Source organism: Poecilia reticulata, chromosome 8 (genome assembly GCF_904066995.2).
Source record: "Poecilia reticulata chromosome 8, P_reticulata-male-v2, whole genome shotgun sequence".
NCBI classification, from domain to species: domain Eukaryota; kingdom Metazoa; phylum Chordata; class Actinopteri; order Cyprinodontiformes; family Poeciliidae; genus Poecilia; species Poecilia reticulata.
In genome coordinates, this window is record NC_088837.1 from 7,972,049 (window position 1) to 7,996,589 (window position 24,541).

At 40.3% G+C, this 24,541-nt stretch overlaps 1 protein-coding gene across 3 annotated transcripts in view; it reads right to left on the reverse strand.

Moving 5' to 3' along the window:
* Positions 1-24,541, reverse strand: part of LOC145552483 (uncharacterized) — a 90,399-nt gene that overhangs the window by 46,047 nt on the left and 19,811 nt on the right. For all 3 annotated transcript variants that reach the window (XM_081609798.1, XM_081609797.1, XM_081609799.1), the window contains exon 4: positions 1,328-1,380. In XM_081609798.1, coding sequence (XP_081465924.1) covers positions 1,328-1,380 — 53 coding nt within the window. The remainder of the gene's footprint in view (positions 1-1,327; positions 1,381-24,541) is intronic.

A 24,541-nucleotide genomic window follows, 5' to 3' on the forward strand; every position in this document is an offset into this window, starting at 1 on the left:
TTTGTGAATATTGCCTTTATTTTTAATGACTTGTCTAATCGTACTGCTGTGTCCAGTAATCCACCGTCAGACAAGCATCTTAAGTTATTGATAATCTTGGCCTGTGTTCTTCATGCCAATTTACAACTATTACTGATTTCTGTCTGATTTAATATATGCAATCGTGAAAAGAGAATGTTTGCCTATTTTCATATGATTATAAGAATCTTTAAATTGAGCTGGAAATCATATTTGGTTTTTGTTTTTATTTGTGTTTCATCATTTTTAATTTCATTGCAGTGACTTATTCCCAAATTAACATGGTAGCGTGTAGCATCATTTTTATAATGCTACATGCTAGCATGTTATGGTGATGGTTTGTTTTGTTACATATGAGCAGGCACCATCTTTAACACGATTTTCTCAACCAAACAATATTAACAACTTGACGTTAACTTTGTGGATACTTCAATATTCTATCACAATGCATCTAAATTCATGAAACGCATCAGTTTTTCCTCTGTATTACGGTGCCCCATCCCAAATGTGGCACTATATTTCAAGTTATCCTTTCTAATCACTCATAAGTGCCTTTGTTGTTGCTGTTAGGACAAGAGATGATGACAGGATTCACACAGCCGGTTCACTTCAATGTATTCAATAGTGTCACTCCAGTCATTAATGCGCCGCTGAATTGAACCAGATCCAAAATGGCACAAATGTTCAAAAACACCTAAAATAATTTCCTTGGAGTTTTCTGAAAGCTTTGAGGCTTTGGAATTATTTAAAAGTTTGTACGTTGATCTTAACCCTTCCTGTATTTTACTTCAGAAGAAATAAACTAAATTTTATGCAGTGTTTAGGGGTCGTCATTTCAGGTTCTACCTAAAAATATTCCCACCAGAAACGACTGTTCTGCCATGAAGTGAAAGTTCAGGTGCAAATTATTTTTCTTTGTTTTACTCATAAGGTTTTCACTCCAAACTATTAGTTTGACATTCTCTCAATGTCCATGTTTAATGGAGTAGATATTTAGATGCTGACTAACTGGAGACACGGTCCAACATGTTCGCCTTCATTTGGCTCAGACACAGAAGAATAAAACTACCACAGCTGATGCTATTTATCATACAAAATAAAAAAGATGTATTGTTAAAGGGCGCTGTGTCTTAGCCAGTATCTTTATTAGATAAGAAAAAATGATAAATTCAACATATTCACTGAAAAATTGTCTTTTTGTCAAGAGAAAAGTGATAATTGGATAATTTTCTTTGATCGATTTTATTAAATCACAGTACTTTAATCATTCAAGGAATTGTGACATCTCTAGATTAGTAATAAATCTTACCTGCTTCTTTCTTGACCAACATCTGGATGACTGGCAGTAGGTCCTTGATGCAGCTGGAAAACATCGGATTTTGGACTCAATCTCAACTGCTGAATCTCTCTGAATGTATGTATTTACATACATACATACAAACATGTATCCAATATACATTATTCAGTATTAATCATTTGTGCCATTATTAATCATATTAATTACTAAATAATTAACGGCTGTGTGCTTTGTAATATGCTCTTCATACATCGATATCAGAATATTTCAATCTTATTCTATTGTTATAGCCACTAAGCATATTTAAATATGCTGAACTATGTATTAAAACATACTTAAATAATACAACTGCCAACTGCGCCACTGTGTGGCTGCACAGTGGCGCAGTTGGTAGAGCTGTTGCCTTGCAGCAAGAAGGTTCTGGGTTCGATTCCCGGCCTGGGGTCTTTCTGCATGGAGTTTGCATGTTCTCCCTGTGTGTGCGTGGGTTTTCTCCGGGTACTCCGGTTTCCTCCCACAGTCCAAAAACATGACTGTCAGGTTAATTGGCCTCTCCAAATTGCCCCTAGGTGTGTGTGTGTGTGCATGGTTGTGTGTCCTGTGTGTCTCTGTGTTGCCCTGCGACAGACTGGCGACCTGTCCAGGGTGGACCCCGCCTCTCGCCCGAAACGTTGGCTGGAGATGGGCACCAGCACCCCTCCCGACCCCACTGAGGGTGCAAGAAGATGGATGGATGGATGGATAAATAATACAATTGCTTTGATAGATGTTTGAATATGGTTTCCAGTAACAAAAAAGCGTGTTATGATCGATTAAATGCGCTGATAAGTCATTGTGCTGCTAAACACATAAGCGGAGTGGTGGACCACTCCAAGATGGCCGCCCTAAATCTCGTCAGCGACAATAGGCGAGAGCGGTCCATGAGGCGTCTATCCTTTTATTATGTCTATGGCTGTGATGACTCAGGGTAATTTGAGTCAAAGTGCCCGTCAGTCCCATCGGACAGGAAGTCGTACCGTTGAACGGTCTCAAAACACAGGAAGTTGATATCAGAATGCCTGGAATTCCAACCTTCTGTTTTTATGAAAAGGGATTTTGTTTTTCATGATACGAATTACGATATGGATGTTTTTCATGATACGAATTACGATATGGACGTGTAGCAATCCCATGCAACGACTCCCTTGGGACCTTTTCCACATACCTTCCTGCGTTAACTACAAAATACAATGTATTTTATCGGAAAATTAAGTTGCACACCGAAAGTGCATAATTCTGAAGTGGAAGGGAAATATTAAGTGGTGTTTTATGTATTTTTGTAATAAACACACGTAAATGGGTTTGATAGAAACCATTCTGATTTTCCAAACAACTCTGATCCAAGTGAAGAAAATAATTACCGCAGAAAAATGCCTCCACCGCCGTGTTTTACTGTAGGGGATGCCATGTTTCACAATAAGTCTGCTATGTGTGGTGGATGTAGGTTTAATTTTTAAATACATATAGCATATAAAATTAAATTCACACCGGATTCCGAACTGTCACATCAAACCCTAATAAAAAAACGCTGAAGTTTTTCATTGGAAAGATACAAAATGTGGAAAAAGTTCAAGAGGTCGGATTATTTTTGCGAGTCACTTGCACGCTCACACATCGCTTGTTTACCGCGCTCCTGCTCCTGCCTCGAGAAACTTTCAAACCCTTGAACTTTCTGCAACCCCATTAAGCCGAACAGATGGAAAGAAAAACAGCAATAAATTTGAAAACAGTGAAAATGTGTGTGGCATGGATAAAGTGAAATATACAGTACGCTGTTAAAAATGGATCCAGCAGGCATGTCCTTGGGTAAGCAGGAGCTTTATAACTTTTCCAATATTTTATACCGATAAAGGTTGCTACATACACTTTGGCAGCGGTGGAGAAAGTACTCAAAAAATGTACTTAAGTAAAAGTACAAATACACAGACAAAAATGTACTCAAGTAAAAGTAAAACTACCACATTAACATTTTACTTAAGTAAAAGTAAAAAAGTCCTGGCTTTTGCTGAATAATACCTAATCACTAATATCATTAAGTGAACCGATCTTATTCAATTTTAATACATCAGTAATGTGCCATTTTAATGAACAATGCCACAGATAAAGCATGTTTTTATTGTGTTTACTCTGTAACATAGTTTAGACTTAGATATGTGATTCTATGCATCATAATTTCAGGGATGGAACATCCTGTCTCCTGTCCTAACATAGCATGAACTTCACTTTTTTTGTGCCACTAGTGGCTTTTATTTTTGAAAGAAATCCAACTGGCAGGGGAGGACATGGAACCAAGGAGCCACGTAGCAGAGTTGTAGTATAGACCAGTGCCGGGCTGCACAAGAAATAATTAAATATTTCCGTTTTATGTATTATTTGAGTCTGAAGGATCTTTTATTTTGAAAATCCCTTAACCAGATTCTCTCGGTTACTTGCGCGCCAAAATTGAGCCCACAAGCAAAATGAGTAAGAAAAAGTAAGAAAAAGATCAGATGTCTTTGGAAAGATTCTTTGCGAAGGGGAAAGGTCCAGAAACAGGAGAATGGATTTATCCCGGACCGGTAGGTGAGTCCCACAAGGGACGACCGGCTCGCTAATGAGGCAATGAAACTTCAAACTGCTTCGCGACATAGAGACCAAGCACCCTGTGCATAAGCAACACTTCATGTGTTATTGTCTCTCATCACTCCCAGATGGGACCGTCTCGTTGCAGAGAAACAAGCTCAGGGCTCCCGTTAGTCATTATAGTGAGTTAAAATTTTCACGAAAGTAAAATGTTCATTTTTGTGGCGCATCTGTATCTTATTTTGAAGGGATATGTAAACTTTACCATAGCGACCAGAGTCAGAGAGCGTTTGGGCAGTGGTCGAGAGGAGATGAGTAGAGCTGGTGAGTCTTAAGTCTGGTTTAGTCGGCAAGATTTAAGAATTGTTGGCCGATTCTCCAAACCTCTATGACTATGTTTTTTCTTAGTTAACATTTTTAACTGAATAAACACAATAATATATAATAATGACCTTTACATATAATAATAAAGATTTCCATGTATCATCTCCGATATCCACCGGATTCTCAGGTGCGCGATATGTCAGCTGTTTGGGATTCCCCTCTGTTCTTACGTCACCGCGCTTTCCGATTGGCTACCTGTCACATTCAACAGATTTTATTCTAGTTCCCAGTCAGGGAAAACCCCACAGGCTGCGATAAAAGGACCAAGACAACAAAATTTGACATTCAGGCTTTAGCGGGAACACCAACATGCAGAAGCCTTTTCTGACCAGTCTGGACCACCGAACCCAAGACCAAATCAAAACCAGTACCCCGCCGCTACATGACAATAAAATTAAGTGCACCTATCAAAATTGCTTCTCAAATTGATCTGAAAGATTTACTTTTCCATAAAAACACCTAGATATTAAATACTTAGAGCTGAAATAAATTTAACCAGTATCAATTCAAACTCTTCTTCATTCTGTTTTGCCTTCATCTTTGTGCCACAATCCGCAGAGGTCTCCTGCCGTCCCTAAAAAAATAGCACCCTGGGTGGTTGCCCATATTACCAATGTCAGAAACCACAACTGTCTGCACCATTAAACATAGCAATTAATGGTAAGCAATGCTCATCTATGAACACTGTCCAAGGCGCAACACGCAAGAAGTAACCAAGCAGAAGGAGGTGCATAGGGCTGAAACGATTCCTCGAGTGATTCGAGCACCTCGATTATTAAAATTCCTCGAGGAAAATTTACCTGCCTCGAAGCTTCGTTAATTTATGTTTTATCATTTTGCGCACCGTGTTTCAGCCGGAACATTATTTGTGTTGCGCAGAGCTCTGACTTCTGCCTCTGAGTTGTTGACGGAAGCTACGTGTTAGCGGCATAACGTCCAATCTTCAAGTTCGGCCCGCTGGGATTTTACTGATTGGTGATAATTCCGGGTTTTCATCGTTTTTGTGGGACCAATAAACATCCTTAAAATGACCGGCGCGATGCCGGGAGTTCAGCAGCCTTTCTGCTCCGGAGCTGCTGGTTGAACGGTGGGAAGAAGCTGAGGAGGATTTATACAGGTGAGCGGAGAGACTGAACACGGCAGGCGGCTGAGGGTTGATGCTTACAGGGTAAGTGCAGCTTTACGGACGAAACGCACAATAAACTTATATCATCCCGGTCTGAACAAACGGGAGGCGGAACATGGCTGGTAGATGAGTTTCTGAACGGAGGAGCCGTAAATATCCTGTATTGCTCCCCCGGTCTACAAAAAAGTAACTGGTAGGGAAGCTCAAATGTGGAAAAAATAGACTGATGTTGATATCCGATAGTAACTGGTGTTATGGAAGATTTACCAATATTTTATTTCATAATTGTTTTTATCCGATTACTCGATTAATCGTAAGAAAAATCTATAGATTACTCGATTACTAAAATAATCGTTTACAACAGCCCTAAATGAGCATGCTCTGTGTTCTTACGTTCTTGTTTTATTTATTTGCCAATTATATATATATATAAATATATATATATATATTTTTTTTTTTTTTATTAAATAAAATAGCTATTGCACTGTACGCAGAGCATTAACAAGGACACAGAACGTCTCACATTGAGGCTCCAGTCCTATCAACCTTAGTAAAGATCCATCCATCGGATCGTTACTGAATGTCATATTACTATATTGCACTTTGGTCACAGCGTTGTCCCATATTTGCGATACCTCAGTCAACACCTCCACACAATAAGTTGTCAAAAAGTTGTCACATTAGTGACTTTTTTTTTCATCGCAGATGCAACATTTGTCTCTGTACAGCTAGCTTTGCTAGCATCACGTCCACAGAACTTACCGTTCTTTAAGCTTTCCTTCCAAGTGACGCTAAAAGTTGGACGAAGTCCCTACCAACTGTGAAAGCGAAGCGCTGCTTATTTTACATGTCGCCATATGTTATGATTTATGCAGCGCTATTATATTACTGACGATTAGACAGACATCTTCTCCCGCTCAGAGGAAACCACTGCGCATGTCTTGGAGCTCCGCGTGCGAGTACAGTGGAAGGCGATGGGTGACAACAGACACTAAGTTACGTTATTGCTTGGATTTTACGGCGCCACCTTAAGTCCCTGAACTTCACATTTTAACGGAAAAAAGAGCAAAGCGACAAAGATGTAACGAGTAACGGGGCAGTTTTGTAAAAATGTAGTGAAGTAGAAAGTACAGATACTTACTGTAAAATGTAGAGGAGTAAAAGTAGAAAGTATCCATTATTAAATCTACTTATGTAAAGTACAGATACACAAAAATTGTACTTAAGTACAGTGGTTACTGTACAGTGGTTACTTCCCACCACTGCACTTTGGCCCCAAATTATTCAGAACCTGGCAGATGGGCAGGTTAATGCAAATGAAATAAATGTACACTTTAAATAAGTTCAGTCAACAGTTTCCTCTAGTTGAACTTCATGGACAACACCAAGTCTCCCAATTTCCATTACAAGTGTGCACAAAACTTTATCGATGTTCCACTAATGTAAAATAAAACAATGCAATTTCACAATTACGGTATTTTTATTAAATGGAAAACATGATTAAAATCAAAGGTTAACTAGTTTGTTCACATGATGTCATTAAAAAACATGCAATGCCATCGTTCTCCTTACTCTTCCTGTTGTCTTCATTATTTCCTCCTGTAGTAACCTTGTGTTGATCATATGACTCGTATGATGTGAAAAAAGTGTTTCCTTTGCAATTTTGTGAAATACACAAATTCTGATAGTCAAAAAATACCTGATCCTAGCAAAAAAATAAAAAATTTACATTGGAGTGTTTCCATTAGGCAAATTTATTTTTGTACTTTCCCTTTGCGCAATTACATGGTGAAGCTAGTAACAGGAAAGGAGCAACCATTACATAATGTGATCAGAGACTTCCCTTGTCGTAATTTGTATTAAATGTAGATCATATCCCAGTTCCAAAAAAATTATAGAACTACAGCTTTAATTTGAGGCCTCCAGAGATAATAATCTGAAACAAAATGGTTTCACTTCTGACACGGAAACAACTTCATTTTGTTTGATTATGACAGCATTCACAGTAAAAATGCTAGTTTGTCTTATTAGCATGTGTGTGTAACTTTTATAGAAAATAAAATGCTGAAAAAGGTCACAGAGTCAATGTTCTGACTTTAACTCACCGTCCATCTCTTTGCTTTAGCAGTTTCATGGAGTGGCAGCTTGTTACAGTAGATCATGTTAAAGATAAACATGAATAAAAAATAAATATATATTCTTCCTGGAATATTTGTAGATATAAAAACACTTTATTTACCCTGTTAAATGTTTGGTTACATATTACTAAATTAAAATCAGTAAAGGCAATATAAAATATACTGCTCAAAAAAATAAAGGGAACACTTAAACAACACAATATAACTCCAAGTAAATCAAACTTCTGTGAAATCAAATTGTCCACTTAGGAAGCAGCACTGATTGACCCGACGAGGGTCCCCGTTGTCAATCAGTGTTGCTTCCTAAGTGGACAGTGGGGAGGGGGTTCTTGCATGCAGCTGGCTCTTTGCACCTACGGCGTTGACGTCACATCTCCAGGAGCTAATGCGGCTCACTTGTTTCTGCTTCGAGTTACTATTACTGCTAGAAAAGACTAAGTTGTATTTCAGATGCAAAAAAAGCAATACTATGAACATTGTTGTCTTCCTAATATAACTAATATAATGGGCTTTTAAGTTTTCATTAATTTCCAAGCGATCCTGAATTAAGAAGATGGTGGCTTGTAAATATTTGTCACTACCAGTTAAAGCTAACGCCGCACAACACAAAGTTTGCAGCCTTCACTTCACTCCGGATCAGCCTAAAAATACCGGGGATACGGATAAAGGAGACTCCCTGAGTTATTTCCATGGAATCACTTCTGTATTGAGCCTCAAAGAGCGAGTTTATGGGAACAAGAGAGCAGACCAGAGCCAGACAGCCGAGCAACTGATCCGCCTGTACATACTGCTGTAAACACCGTCCTATCTGAGCTCTTCATGTTACGGCCACTTATAGTACAATAAAAACAACCAGTATAAAAGGGACGATATTTATTATTACAAAATAAGAGGATGTGTATTTGCAAAAACAATAAATAAAAAAGTAAATGAAAAAACAATGGAAAAAGAAAATCAAACTCTAAAAGAACAGCAGGGTACAGCGACAACTGCAAAAAAAACAAAAATTACCAAATGCCTATTAAATCTTTGAAATAAAAACCATGCAATTCAATCAAGTTAAAAAATATACAACGCCTACCTGCAGCGTCGATCAATCGCACGCCCAGGTAGAGCAATCATCAGATCAAAACATGAAGTGTGGACCTAGGGCTGTATGAATAAATTGATTCGACAATATATATTGATATTTTACGCCCTCGGAAAGTATCGATTTTTCATCCGCGAGTATCGATCCGTTAAAGCAACTTTTTAACGTCTAGTTTGTTAAGGGTGTAGCAGCAAGGCTCCGCCTCCCTCAGTCTCACTTTCAACTTGAGCTTAAAGTGCACACCAGTTTTTAAATTGTGTTAATAGGCCAAGTATAACCGGAGTTATGCTAAAATTAGTAAAACATATTTTTCTGAATGTCAGAGAAATGTCAAAAGCGCCGCCATGCCCCGGCTTTTCCGATTATGTGAGAGGGAATGAGCTTCCAAACGTACAAAACGAAACGAAACATTAGATTCCTGTGTTTTTGGAAATGTAAAATCTTCAATAAATAAAGATGGGCTGTATTTTGTTGCTGAGAAACGAAGGAAAGTTGCGGAAGTAACCGTGAAAGAGAAGCGGAACGGAGTAGCGGCGCGAACGGAGCAGCTGCAAAAGCAGTGAGATCATGAAATTAATGCAAATTTTGACTGGTAGCATTCACTTCGTAATTAGTTTTTAGCTTTGTGGTTTCTGTTCTGTATATAAAGGATTACCTGAAGAATGAACATGGGTTGATAACATCCGCAGCGGGCGCGCAGCGGTGCTGTGTTTTTTGAGCAGGAAGACGAAGAGGAAAAACCCCAGCCGGAATCCGCCGCGCAGTGAGGATTTTCATGATAACAATGGCTGATCGATTATTAGCAATAGACAAAGAGTATCAGAGACTGCGAGTACTATGAGATCCTGGCAGTCTGGGAGGCAGCTACTCAGAGATCCAAGCAGGGGAATAGTGGCGCTGCTTAGCTGCAGGGAGTCGATCACTACGGGGTGAGGCGGAGCCACTACTTGAGCCAGTGGCGGAACTACACATTATTCAGGTGAATGCGAAAACATAAATCGACCCCCCAAAGGAAGGTATGTCAGGTCAGGGCTAAGGACCCAAGGACCTCAAGTCTATGGAACACAAAATGTCACTAAAATCACTCTGTCCTTCTAAAATCTTTCAGAAAATCGTAAAACTGCACTGAATCGTATCGAATTGTATTGCTCCACAAATATCGTGATACATATTGTATCATGACCAGAACATCGTATATCGTATTGTATCGTGAAATTATTGTATTGCTACACCCCTATGTGGCCCTATATAAAAACACCACAAACACTGACTTAGTACAATCAAATTAAAAGAGTTTTGTCTTTACAACAAACACAAACCTGATCACAAACGCGTGGGCCAACACACCTGGACGAGCACAGAGGAGATTGACAATTGGCCACCAGCCTGACAGCTTCCCTTTTATGGGAGCTCACTATGTGGGGGAGCGACCCCTGGTGGTTCCACGTTACATTCACAAGAAACATGCAAAGGTAATAAAATAACACGGAGACATTCAGGGACACGGTCATATTTTTCTAAAAGCAGCAACTTTGAACCTGAACGGTCAGTTGAACCAGATCTATGACACCAGAGCTGCGCTACGGTTAAGCTATGAGGCTTGTTGTGCTCCGTCAGGCTTCGGAAGCTAAAAGCCCGAACCGTAATCTCCCCCGTTAGTCTCTGACACTGACGACAATATACTTGGAAATAAGATAAAAACATTGTCTGTTAGAATGTTTAGATATTTAAATAGCACATTTTTACAAGAACAATGTCCGAGAATATTGCCTACTACCATAAGCTAAAGTTAATGTTAGCCACAATGTTTAAGTAAAACTCACCTTCGTGTCAGTGAATGTATAACAAGGCGTACATTCGTATGGATGTAAAAACCTTAACCAAGCCCTGCAAGCACCTAGTGTAAAATTATATTTGTATTGGAAGCTGAGGTGCAAAGAGTCCACTATTTTGAGTCCCTTGCCCTACTAATGGATTAACACACACCAACACTCTCTCACCGTAGTGATTTTAAGCAATATGTGCAAGGAGTGACGTTTGCATTAACTTTGATTAGAGACTGAAATGTACCTTACTTGTGGGGTTTATGGTACAGATGAAAGACAAGTTGGTGGTTGATGATCCTCCATAGTGATCAGTTGTGTTTAAATGGCTGAGAAAAGTGATTTAAAAGTCCAAATTATTGTGATAAACTTTCATCAGTTGCAAAGGCAAATGCTAGTCTGGTGGATGTGACAACTTCATGCTAAGTCTGTTTTAAAATGCATTTATGAATTGGTCTCTCTTTGGGACTCCTTCAAGCCTTCATAAATCTCTAAGCATCAATGTGCAGAGTGTCAGCAGCAGCGTTGAAGTTTATAATGGACCCCTACTTGTGTTAAAATTCTGTCTCCAGCTTCACACCGATTGAAGTGATTTGTGATTCGGTTACTTGGCTGTTCAGAGTGATAACTCCGCCAGATCTGAGCTGGATAGGGTGTTTTCTTAAAACCAAATTTAGGATATTTGCATGGTCTAGTCAAAGTTTGGACTGGAAATGGCATGGTATGTCACCAAACAAGCTGTTCACTCATGACACAATGTGCCTGAATTAACTAACTGTGACAAGAAAAGAGGGACAATCCCTTCATAGTGATGTAAAAAACTGATGGTCGGTTATGACAAATACTTGAAGCCCGTTGTTGCTCCTAAAGTCGTCACAGCAAGCTCTTAGTTTTAATTCATTTTCACACTGAACCAAGTGATTTAACACCGACTTAAAAAATTCACATCATCATACTGACATTTGATGTCTCTTATGTGTGTTGTGTATTTAGATTACGGGTATGCAATGTAGCGCGGATATGCAATTCTGCAGCAATCGCTTATTGTGTGGAAGCATTGAAGGCGACTTGATGTTGTGGTGGCATAGCTGTAGACCTAATGTTGTGATAATATGCCAAATATGCACAAAGGTGCTTCTTGGACATTATTTAGTGTCATATGGCACAGAAATCCAAGCAGATCTCCAGATGTCTTAACCAACTTTAACTCTGGTTTCAAGTCCATGCATCATGCAAAGGACAAATTCAGAGATTGAATCACTTCTAGAGCATCTCTGATTACCTGTCTGGGTTTAACCTCAGCATTTATTTGTTCCCTCATGAATCAGGGAGACATTGAGGCATTGGCCTTGAAAGAGGTTTTAAGACAGGAAATGGCTTTTAAACTAGGAAAGGACAAGTCTTGGTCGTAAAGGGGTAAAATGTGTTATTGTCTCATAATCGCATCCAAAGAGCTGCCTTACTTGTAAAACGATCACATTAAACTTCTGCCAGTGCCAAGTGTGAGCTGTGCTAATGGGAGCTACTGAAAGGTCAAAGTGAAAGTGTGTGGACTGATGTATGTGAAGATTTTCCACCTGAGAATTTTTAGACAATGTGAGGACAGTAAGACCTGGATTTACTTTACACTAAATGCCTCGAACTGTTGAACTCTGATCAATAGACAGCTTTCTGTAAAAAATGAAAGTGTTTGTTGTTAGTGCAGCTTAAATGCTCTTTTTATAGGATAAATGTAAGAAGAGATCTTTAAAAAGAGACTGTGTCTATGCAGGCTTCAAAAATGAACTCTGAAGGACCATCTCACCTCCGACCATCACAATATGATATCGATACAGAAACATCACATTTTTATGTTGCTGGTATTTTTCTACCGGTTTGACATTATGAGTGACAGCAAAGTGGAAATGTCTTGAAGAAAATGCTTTCACAATGTGGTTGTTAAGATGTAGAAGGTCATTTTACACAAGGCTGACACGATGACATAATTATGAATTGACATAAAGCTGCAGCTAAAATTTCATTACACATTTCGTCCTGAAATGAGTTTTCTTCTCAGCTGCAGAGTTAATGTTTAATCCTTGGCTCACGTCCGTCAGTATCAATTAACATCTAAGCAATCAATTAACATTATAAGTCAATAAAAGTGCGACTTATAGTCCAGAAAATACGGTCCAACTTTAACATGATACATGGTGATGGAAGTATCATGCCGTGGGGACGCTTTTGGTCAGTGAAGTTGGTCAGACTCAATGAAAAGCTGACAGAGCTTGAGATATCTTTCCAAGAATACCCGACTGAATCGTCAGCCTGCTCATCTGTAAAGCTGCTACAGACGTACCCCAAAAAGCGAACCTACAATGTATTGACATGGGGGGGTGAAAAGTAAAGGATAGCACCCTTTTCAAATTTTGACTTTTAAGAAATATTAAAAATAGTGCATTTGCAGATTAATTTTCCAGTTACTTAAAATGCATCAACGTAATTTGTAGGGATTGAAGCCAAGGTTTACCTCCATCATCCATCCTCCCATGAACTCTGAAAATCTTTCCTGTTTCTACTAAAATAAAAACATTAAACATATGTACGGCACAAAGGTCATAGATACTTTGCCAATTGCCCTCTGGTTCCCGATGTTCCCTCCACTGCACAGACCTGTGGAGCGTGGTTGAGACTGTGTGCTGGTAGCAGAACTGAACGGAGGATGATGGAGGAGTAGCTGTTTGCGTGGGTTCATGATTGAAAGTGAGAGATGTCAGAAAGGGGTCACTGAGTTGAGAACTGTCAGAAGGTTAAGTAAGTCAGATTGTTCTTTCCTCTGGTTGACCTTTATTTACTACAATCCGCCATTTAAGGTATTGTCTCTTTTTCTTTTTTTGGCCTATTCTTCCTTCTGGTTTCACACGTTGATGTATTTATTTTTTTTTACAACATTCCTCTCATTTCATCTCCTTAGCAAATACAGCCACCTTGTCATCGGGGTGCCTGAATAATTAAAACTCCATCACTCCTCACTGTAGAGCAGAAGTCTCTCTCGCAGAATTTGCATTTGCGCTGATTTGTGGGAAAAGCACAATTAACCCCCTGTAATGCCCTTTGTTTTAATGACATTAATTAAAGTAGATTTTGTAAACAGAATCTGTTCGATGCAGGGGTTTTTTGTGTGTGTGCGGCAGGTTATAGTATTCTGCCAGACAGCTGGACTTTGTCAAGTAATGTGAAAGTCCTGCTATAAGCAGAAGGGCTCAGGTGTTTTGCTGACTTGCAATGGACGCCAGACACCTTAGGACACAAGCTCATACGCTTAGTTTTACCACTGCAGCTTGTTTTATCTCCTCTCTGTTCTGTGTGTGTGGTGCTAATTTCTCATTAACCCAACATGCATCTCATTACAGTTGTGACCGGTTGGGGTGGAAGTATACAACACATCGTCAATCCTTCAATCAAAGAAGGATTGACGATTTTTAACAAAATCCATCTGGTCAGGCGAGACAGTTTGGGGATAATCTGTTCGACTCGTTTCGCCAACATTTTTGTAAGAATTTTTGCATCAGTGTTTAGAAGCGATATCGGGCGACATGAACTGCAGCTCAAAGGGTCTTTATCCTTCTTTAAAAGCAAGGAAATTACATCCGGACGCATTAATCTTTTCTCACCTTTAATGAAAGAAAGTAGCTATGTAAAAGGCAGATAGTTGGTATTTTTTATCTTTTTTCACATTTAACGAAAGAAAGTAGCTTCCTCAAGTTAACGGGGGAAGCTTGAGTGTAAATCAATTGAAACGTGCAAACACAGCTTGATGGAAAAATGGATACAAAAAAAAAAGCGGGCCACACTGACAATGCGGCTGCCCTTTTCCGTTTGAGACAAAGTGATACTTGCTGCAAAATCTTCGCCTCTCGCCGCTGCTGCAGCCATTCTGCGTTTCACCTCTCACTGTGAGCTCGCCTTCAGCCGCTGCTGTCTCCTCTGTCCCCATGGTCATGGTGTCCCAGGCGGCACGGCTGGTGGCGTGGCCCGACCCTGTAAGTGGGTTCTCCGCACCCCTCCGCCAACCCTGGTTGGCTTGTTTTTTGTCTCTGTAATTTTTCTGTTTTAGGGCGTCTTGAAGCCACCCTTGAGGGGGCAGGCTTCAGGTGTAAGCATCGGCCAATCACAATCCCCCAAAATTATGGAATTCAGTCCCAGAAATCAACTGGTTAATAAATTAGTAGGCCAAAAAATGTTTCCTTTATTAAATATGTGTATAATGTAAACAACGCTGCCAGAGATGCAATAAGTTTAAAGCAGGTGTGTGAATGATCTAATGATTGGACTGCTGATAGCAGCCAGTCCACATTGTTAGCAGAACTAGAGGGCCCCAAAACCACATTTCGCTTAGGGCCCCATGGAGACTTGGGCCGGCCCTGAAGCCCTCCCACTCCAGGTTTTCTTTTACCTTTGCACGATTCTCCAAAACCTGCCGGTGTTCTGACTATCATGCGCATTACCATAAGGTATGCTGGATTTATGGGTATGACAGATGGTCAGAACACCTGTTGCACAACAGCGACTTGACATGACGCTGCTTGACAGTCGGTGTAGTTTTCTTTGGTTCGAAGGCATCACCTTGACTACGCCAAACAATCTTTTCCATCCACAAGACTGAATAGCGCAAACTTTGTTTTCTCTTACCACAAAACCATTGGTAGGCCGCTGTGAATGTCAATAAAGGCTTGAAGTTGTTTTCGAGCAGACGGCAACCGATTGAGGCAAAGTGCCACAATTTCTGATGAGAGGAATGGTCATAAATTCAGCCAGAATTATGCTAGAAAACAGATGCAGTGTTTATAATTGTATGTGGACAAAGCAGAGAGACTGAATCTTCCTGTGAGTCTCTCCCAACGAAGGACCAGAAACACCTCAAAGCTATGCAAAAGGGTAAATGCTTTTTAAAAGTTTCAAATTTTTTATTAATAAACATGATAAGTTGGAATTTTTAGAGCTGATTTTAACATCCTATAATTTATTAGTCATGTTTTGACTTCCGAAACACACCTGCAATCATTGGCTATTTGTCAACATCAAACTCTATTTCCTCATTCCACCTTCTCAACTGCCTGGCGACATAGGATGCTGAATTCTCAGTCACCAATTGGTTCCCCTTTCAAGTTCTTAGGGTCCACTTTGTTTGGAAATTCTGCCCTCAAGGCTGCCCAGATCATTGGTCGGCATGCATTTAGTTCAATCCCATCTGCTCATCCAGGGATGATCCTTCAAAACGTTCAGCATGGTGGCAATTCCAAGAACTTTTGCAAGAATGGCTTTGATGTCTTCAAGTCCCAAGATTTTGCCAACTGTCTCTTCTTCAAGTGCTCTTATTCATCTTCCTGCACCATTATGAATGTCTGGCAGCTGTGAGACTAACCCGACCAGATCCATCGAGGCTAATGGCAAATATTGAGCAACATCTCTTTTAATATAATTGGTCATTGTTATGAGGGGTCATAATGATCAGGTTTGCATATGTCAGGTCTGGATCTCAAATCGTATTCTTTTTGGTTTTGGGCTTTTTGTTGTTTTTTAACAACATGTACTATTATTGTACATGGACCAGCCATTGCTCCGTCTTCATCATTGTCACATCTTGGCTCCTTTTCAGCTAATCGTATAAGGCCTTCATCAATTTCTTCTTCCATTTCCTGTATCTGTGTTTGGTTTGCTTTACATTCTATATCAAGGACTTTTCGGCCTAACGTTAACCAATAAGCGTCTCCGCTTCATCTCTGCATCTTTTCAGAAGACCCGCGTAGCAGTCAAGAATTTTAATGTTTCCAACTGTCCGTGTTGTGGAGCATCCGGCACTAGAGGTTTGACTTATGGTTTGGATTGGTGGTAATGATGTGTCATGTCTGCCAGCTGGCTTATAGCCATCCACATTTGTATATCACGTCATTGGTTCCATGCTTTTTGAGTGCTTATTATTCGTGCTACTGTCTGTAGCACTTGCGCTTGTCTGTGGTGCACCTCTGGGTGGAGCTGGTGTTTGAACTACTGTTGATAGATCCTCTACAGGGCACACACCACTATCTGATTTAGCTTCTGGCTCATTGTTTTTACCTTGTCTAAAGTCCATAAATTGATCATTCCTGTATCCAAAATCACCTGTAATATTCAGAACTCCTGTCAGGGCTGGATACAACCCAGCAGGGTTAATTTGATCATCTTTGGGTTTTTCGTAAATGTTTTTTAGCTCAACAAGCTGCTGTTTTAAGTTTTTCCTGTATTTTTCACCTCTTCCTTGAATAGCTGTAAAATGTTTAATTCTAGTTCTCTTTTGGTTTGTCTTTTCTTTCCTTCGTTTTTTGCTTTGTAGTCTGCAATCCGAGTTTCCATTTGTTCACAAAGGGATAAGTCAAAGCTCCCGTTTTCTGGCCATGGCAATGGAAGTCCTTGCGTTCTTTTTTGCTATTTCTTAGAAATTTTTGGAATTTGAGAAGCATATTCTGGGTTTTTTTAACCAATAATGACAATAGGTATGTTGCTCATCTTGTTTCTTTAGCAGTTGTCTCACTATTAGAATTCTGTTTAAGTTTTACTGTCTTCTGCAGTTTTGTTTCCGTCAACTTTTAAAAATGTTTTCACCAAAATTATTTTAAAAAATAAGTTGATTGTTTTAGTTAATTGTACTTGTTATATTTGTTCCTTGTAGTGTTATTGCTTATAGTTGCTAAATATTAAGTATATTAAATGTTCTTCAATAAATAGAACAGTTTATCAAGATTTTTTACAGTTATTCAGCTCTATTTACAGTAAAATATACATTTGTAAAATGTTTAACATAGTTTAGTATCACAGAAACAATGATTATTTGGATAAAAGTCTGTATTAAGTTAATTCAAGGCCTTAGGCTTAAAACTTCTTCAGTTATGAGCACAGAAGAGAAAAAAAAGGAAAACTTCAGTCTGCTTCAGTCCGAATGAGCAAAGGTGGGGGCCAACTATGCGAGATAGGAAGTGGGCTGTCTGAAAGATTATGGACTACAAATGGGTGTTATGGACTACAAATGGGTGTTAACAAGGAATGGCCTCAAATCTCAAAGGATCCGGGACCAAATGTGGAGAGAGGAAGAGAGAGAAAGGGCAAGAAAGAGATAGAGAGGGAGGGGCAGGGCAAGAGAGATGGAGAGAGAGAGGGACGAGAGGGGCAGGGCGAGAGAGAGAGGGAAAGAAGAGAGGGACAGAACAAGAGAGAGGGAGAGAGACGGGGGAGGGAAGGGCTGGGCAAGAGAGAAGGAGAGAGTGTGTGGGGGATAGAAAGGGTGGGAGAGAAAGTTCGTGTATGTGTGTTTCTGGGAATTCAGCCAAGAAACTTTTCTTTCTCCCAGAGAGGGAGAAAGAAAAGAAAAGTACTGCTGTACTTTTCTGAAATATAGTAATGAGGTATGTATATTTTCCTATCTATATTGCACAGCTTAAAATTACAAATTACAAACAGCGTAAAAACAATTGCAGTCAAAATGAAGACCAAATTTTAACTCTAATGCTCAACGTTACTTTGAAAGCAGTCGGTTACTTAATAAGCCAAAAACATGCACATTTCAGAATTTTACAGTATATACAGGCATGCCAATCAAATACTTGCACAACAGACAACATACATTCCCAATTATTCAGCATTCATCTCAGCAACATTCATTCCATTTGCATTTCTACTCCATTACTTTTCTTCCTCCTCTTCCCCGGGGATTTAGTAACTATATGGACTAATATTTTTATTATAAATCTTTATAATAAAAATAAATTAGATATAAATTTAGCCAACTAAATTTATATCTATAAATTTAGTTGGCTATTGATTTAATTAGCCACTGTCCAATTTTAATGTGTGCACACAATTAATTATTAGAATATCAGTTATTTTAGCCAAGGCTGACAAAATCACTTTAACCTCCTCTCCAAAAATCTCAAAGAAATTAAAGAACAATTTCTGCAGTTTAACTCACAAAGTAATCTGTAAAAAAAACTATTTTCTTCACTTGAATTTATTCACTTTTAACTCATTTTTCAACTTTATTCCAGGCCACATTTACTTTTATGGAGGACTTTGGTTTTCTCTTTCACCAGACGGCTTTTTGCTCAATCATGAATGGGAAAAAAATGCCTCGGTCGCTCCAACGAGAAAGGCACGTTCCTCCGCTAAGAAAAACTCACTGTCTCGGTGGTCTCACATAGGAGAACTGTCCTCTCCTGGCCTCTTTTATTGTTATTCTTTAGCGGTTTTCACAGAGATCCCAATCTTTCTTCGTGGTCCAGCCTTGTTATGCTAAGGTTCTTGGCCTCCTGCCAAATTTAACAAACCGTGATATATTATTTATTAGTCAGCTCAACGAAAGTGCCTGTTCAGGAGAACTACACCAGACTGGCTGATATATGGTAACTTATGAATGAAAAATTCCTTGTTACCGTCACTAAAATGGGTGAGACCAGACTGAAATTGTTTTTTGTCCGAACTGCTTGTTTCCAGAACGTATGAGGTACCTATGCAGAATCGCAGATTTTTGGCAGATCGTTCTTTGCGCAAAGAAAAAAAAAACTTACCTGTGGTAACCAGAAAGAACTTAATCACACTTTTTAGCACTTCAGACCGCCAGGAGACAGGAAACTGTTCTGTTTTTTAACAAATAAAAGAGATAAAATTTTACCTAATTTTCTGTAAGTGGGCCCAGATGGCCTCCCGTCCGCAGTCGGGCTGAAGCGAGTCACCCTTCTTCTGGTTGTTCAATTTGTTTGATCAAACGTCCGTGGTCACCATTTTTTATTGAAGAATTGAAAGGTGGCTTTACTCTTTAATATATATTTAATAGGAATAACACACAGAGACATAGTTCTTGCTGCTAGGCCATAGACGAGCCGGAGACTTATTACACTAAACTGATTCCTCATTACAGTTTCATCATTTCAATACTCAAAAATCTTCCAAAGTCTCAACACAAAGAATCTCCCCGAAGTCTTATCAACCTTTTTTATACCCTCTTAACTTCATTGGTGTGTGTTGGAAAGTTTCAACCAATGGCTTGCTACTGTTGTTTTGCAGAAAGATTCTGGCACGCTTTATACTGAGTGTGTATTGAACGACCTTTGAAATACTTGAGACTTCAAGACCTCAACATCTACTCCTCAAAACTGCCAAATAGACCAATTTATCTCAAACTGTTGATTTTATGTTATTTAAACAGCATTCTTTCCAAGTCATGTTTTGGTTCCATTAGCGCTTTGCACGCACATGGAAGGAAAGGAGTTGGGTCAGTTTGACCAAAATAGGCACCAAGATCCTTTTGCAAAAACAACTCCTTAAATAGTGTTTCGGCTCCAACATTATCAAACTGCTGCTGTTTGTACGTTTAAATTTAAAAAAGAAAGACTTCAATTCCCACGGTTCATCACTATTTTATTTGGTCTCTGGTACTAACGACAGGATTTCAAATTTATGCTCTACAAATTAGAGCGTAAATTGGTGTTACTTTTTCCCTAAACAATATAACTTTATAATATCTTTAAAATAGCAGGAATATGTCAAATATATCCCCTTCAAAAAGGGAAATTACTCGATAAATATTTTTTCCATTTCTAACTTCTCATTAAATGTATAAATAACACACACGCTCCCATTTATTCTTATCTTAAGTAGCACGCGCTAAAGTCAGCAAAACAGCAAGCACATTCCCTCTCTCACACAAAAACAAAGCAAAAACGACTTGGTTTCGCCACAGAAATACACTCCTGATCAAAATCTTAAGACCAGTCAAAAAAATTGCAAGAATTTGCATTTTGCACTATTGGATCTTAAAAAGGTTCTAAGTAGAGCTTCACAATGTTAAGGAAAAAAATCAGTGCAAGAGACAAGAACTTTTGAGCAGGGAATTTTCTGAAAACTGCATTTACACTCAAACATGATTTTTTTCAGCTGATCAAAAGTTTAAGACTATAGTCTTTAAAAGCCAAAAGCTGTGCAAAAATCTGGATTCCATGTCATTTTCTGTCAAGTCTTTACACTGTCAAGACCTCCTGATGGCAAAAGCAAAAAAGCTTACTGACTTTGAACGTGGTAGGATTGTTGAGCTGTATAAGCAAGGCCTCTCACAACATGCCATAGCTGCTGAGGTTGGATGCAGTAAGACAGTCATGTTGCATTTTTTAAATGACCCTGAGGGTTATGGAACAAAAAGGTCAAGTGGTAGACCCCCAAAAATTTCACCAGGTCTGAGAAGCAGGATCCGATTGGCTGTCCGTCAAGACACGGGACGATCCTCTACCCAAATTAAGGCCATTACTGGTGATGACTGCAGCCCAATAACCATCAGACGGCATCTGTGAGAGAAGGGCTTCAGAAACAAAAAAACATCTTCAAAGGCCACGTCTTCTTCAACGCAACAAAGCCCGTTTGGACTTTGCAAGGGTGCACCAAACATGGGACATTGAAAGATGGAAGTCTTCTCTGATGATAATTTTTTTTTACCTTGATGGTCCTGATGGCTTCCAACGTTACTGGCATGACAAGGAGATCCCACCTAAGATGTTTTCTACACGGCACAGTGGTGGGGGCGCCATCATGATTTGGGGTGCGTTTTCCTTCAATGGAACAATGGAGCTTCAGGTTGTGCAGGGGCGTCAAACAGCAGCTGGCTATGTGGAGATGTTGCAGCGGGCATCCCTCATGACTGAGGGCCCTCATCTGTGTGGTAATGATTGGGTTTTTCAACAGGACAATGCTGCAGTTCAGTTCTTCCAAGAGAATAACACTCTTTTGGACCATCCTGCATGTTCCCCGGATCTAAACCCAATTGAGAACATTTGGGGATGGATGGCAAGGGAAGTTTACAAAAATGGACATCACTTCCAGACAGTGGATGTCTTTCGTGAAGCCATCTTCAACACTTGGAGCAACGTTCCCACTAGCCTCCTGGAAACACTGGCATCAAGCCTAAACGATTGTTTGGGATGAACAAGAATGGTGGAGCTACTCATTACTGAGTCCTTTTTTTGACACTTTGATTTCTGTTTTGGGGAGTTTTCGGGGGGTTTTGAACTATGATCTTAAACTTTTGATCAGCTGAAAAAAAATCATGTTTGAGTGTAAATGAAGCCTTGGCAAAAATTCAGCCTGGAAGACCATTATGTTCATCCCACCTGCCCAACCAAGATGTCGTTCTGCACCTCGATTCCAACCAATCGGCGATGGTCTCCTCCAATCATCAAGCGTCACTCCCTTGATAAGGTCCAGCTTTTCACCAGCGTCCGCTCGTTGGCTGAGCTTCAAGCAAGCTGCTGCTCAACCTCATCATGGTTTCATGCGTGTCCTCGCTTTTCATGGAAATACCAGACTCTTTCTCCTTTATCCAGGCTTGGAAAGCTCCCGTTGCATAGTTGATTCAGACTTCTGCTCTTACCGGGCCAATCTTACTCGGATCCGGGATAATCTATTAAGATCAATCAGCCTTAATTGCTCTGGCTGCACCTTCGTAGCACGGATCCCCTTCAGCCGTCTCCAGCATTATCCTTCTCATCGCTGACGTTCGGCTCGTCTGTTTTCACTCATCTCTTTAGTTGTGCGCCATCGCTTCAGGATATTCCTCAACTGCTCCAGATCATTTCTCGGCTCCTCCAGAAGATGTCGCCACCATCCTACCTCGTTTACTCCTTCGTGTTTGAGGCCTCAGCTCACCTCTCAGCACCTCCCATCACCTTCTCCTTGCCTACCCCCGCCACAGGACGTTCATAGGACACTCCTCAGTTCCTCCAGAAGGCGTCGCCACCAGCGTCTCACATCTACCCCTCATCTCTTCGCTTCGTGACTCAGGCCTCAGCTCGTATTGCAGCCCCTCCCATGACCGCCTCCCTCGCCAGCACCCGTTACGGGATGTCCCTAGGTAAGACGTATTCACCCAGTTCTCTTCATGCTTCGAAGTATACATGTTTGCATATCATGCACTTCATTTCGTTGTTTAATCATACTAATCATTTGCACAATGGCCATCGGCTTCGCTCAGTAGTTAACCAAATAAAAAATAAAAAAGTTTCAAAGCTCCACTAAGATGTCTCAGTACATGTCCCTGCTCCACCCTCTCCGGTGGGATATGTAGTTCTGGCCACTCAAACAGTGTTTATTCCTCGTCTTTCTTGCTGCTTCCCCGTTGCTCACTCTATGCTAGACAGGCTATGTTAAAGGGGCCGCGTTGGATTAAAATCCTTTTAGTTTATCACGTTCCTTCTTTATCACTATCTGAAGTCCCGTATCCATTCTCTTTCCCCCCTTCATTTGTTTTAGACATTCTGGCTTTGAACCTCTAATTTAAAACTCCTACTCCTTGCGTCTTCCCCATTGTCATTAGGTAATTAGCCAACTGGTGAAATTGCATGTGTTCTGAAGGCTGTGCCGCAGTTCCCAGCTTCGCCACCAGGTGGCCCGGCCGTTTTGTGGCTCGTTTTCTGTTCACATACCAACCATCGTTAGTGAAGCCATGCACGTCAGCAGACATGGTGCTTGCAGAATGTTCTGTGATTTCGTTCGAGCGTCTGTCCATACGAGTGGTAGATCGTAGTCCATTTATGTTTGAGCGGCACTTCACGTGTATTTTACTACTTCGAACATTTTTGGTTAGGTTTTAGAATAAGGGAAGGCTAGGCTAAGCTAATTTCTATGCTAAAATGGCAAACCATATCATGTTAAACTGCTTTTTTATTTCATTTAAGCTTTGATAGTAATGAAACAAACAACATGCTTTGTAATATGTTCATAAATGAGTATCTGCGTTCATGATGGATTGTAATTTTTATTCATTCATTTTCTTTGTAGAACCACACACGCACACTTGTACGTACTTCAGTCCACCTGAACCAGCCCGTGAAGTCGTTCTAACCTGCTGATCAAAGAACCAAACAATCACCTGGCTTCATTGTTGCCTCGGTCGGGGTCACCTAGGCATCTAATCGGTGTGCACTCTGGGATTCAATTATCTCTTTTCATCCCGAATCCTCACGTGCAAACAGCACCATAACAGCATCTTTAGACCTGGTACCATTTCTCCTCCATCTCGGTATTGTGCGTAATGCCGCCTCCAGTCCTTATGAATCTGGGGCAAAGCATTGGTAAAACCAGATTCCCTAAAAACCAATTTACCTGTTTCAAAGCCTGATCTGTTTTCTAACTTTCTCTTTGCTTTATTCGCGTATTATTTTCATTAATCATATTGCCGTTTCTCGTGGAAGCCAGACACAAGCATTGCAGCTTGATGCCAGAGCAACTCTCCCGGGGCCATTAACTCTTATCAGGGGACAGAATAAATGGACTTTAGCTTTAATATAAATTAATTAAATACAAGGTGGCAACTACTGACTCTGGCATGTTGAAGTTCAACAATGATCGTGATGATCTTCGTCACATCATAATTATTTTGTAGTAGTACTTGTCATGGTTTTAGAAATACTCCGAACCCACATGCAGCAAAACACTCAAGAGAAAACTGAAGATCAAGGGTTTATTTACAAACAAATCCAGGGGAACTCGAGCGAGGGAAAACTATGAACTGGAGGCTGGGCAGAAACGTCCGGGCTGGGGGGCAGGAGCCAGAATAATGTCAGTTCGGGGAGCTGAGGGAGAGAGAGACCGACTCGATGGTGCTTGTCGGGGAAATCCGGATCCAGCTGACGGGCTTGGTTGGTCCCAGACTCGATACGGCTCTCAGACTTGATCAAACCTGGGGTGAGGAGATGGAGGCGTTAGAACACGCAGGATTAACAATTCAAAGCTTTCTTACTGATCTCTGTTACCGCGAAGGTCAACACTCTGGCGAGGAAGTGTTGTCAGGCGGCTCCTCTTAAGCTCCTGGTGATGATCGGATGACCTGGAGGTGCGTGGTGACACACCCGCGGGGTGGGGCGTCAGAAGGGAGCTCGGGAAACCCCCTCTGGTGGTAGCTGGCGGTGGCGCAGGGACGGAGGACAACAACAGTACTGCTCTCTTACAGTTTCTCAATTAGGATTTCATCAGGGCATTTGGCTCCAAAAAGCCGTAAACAATTTTACGATT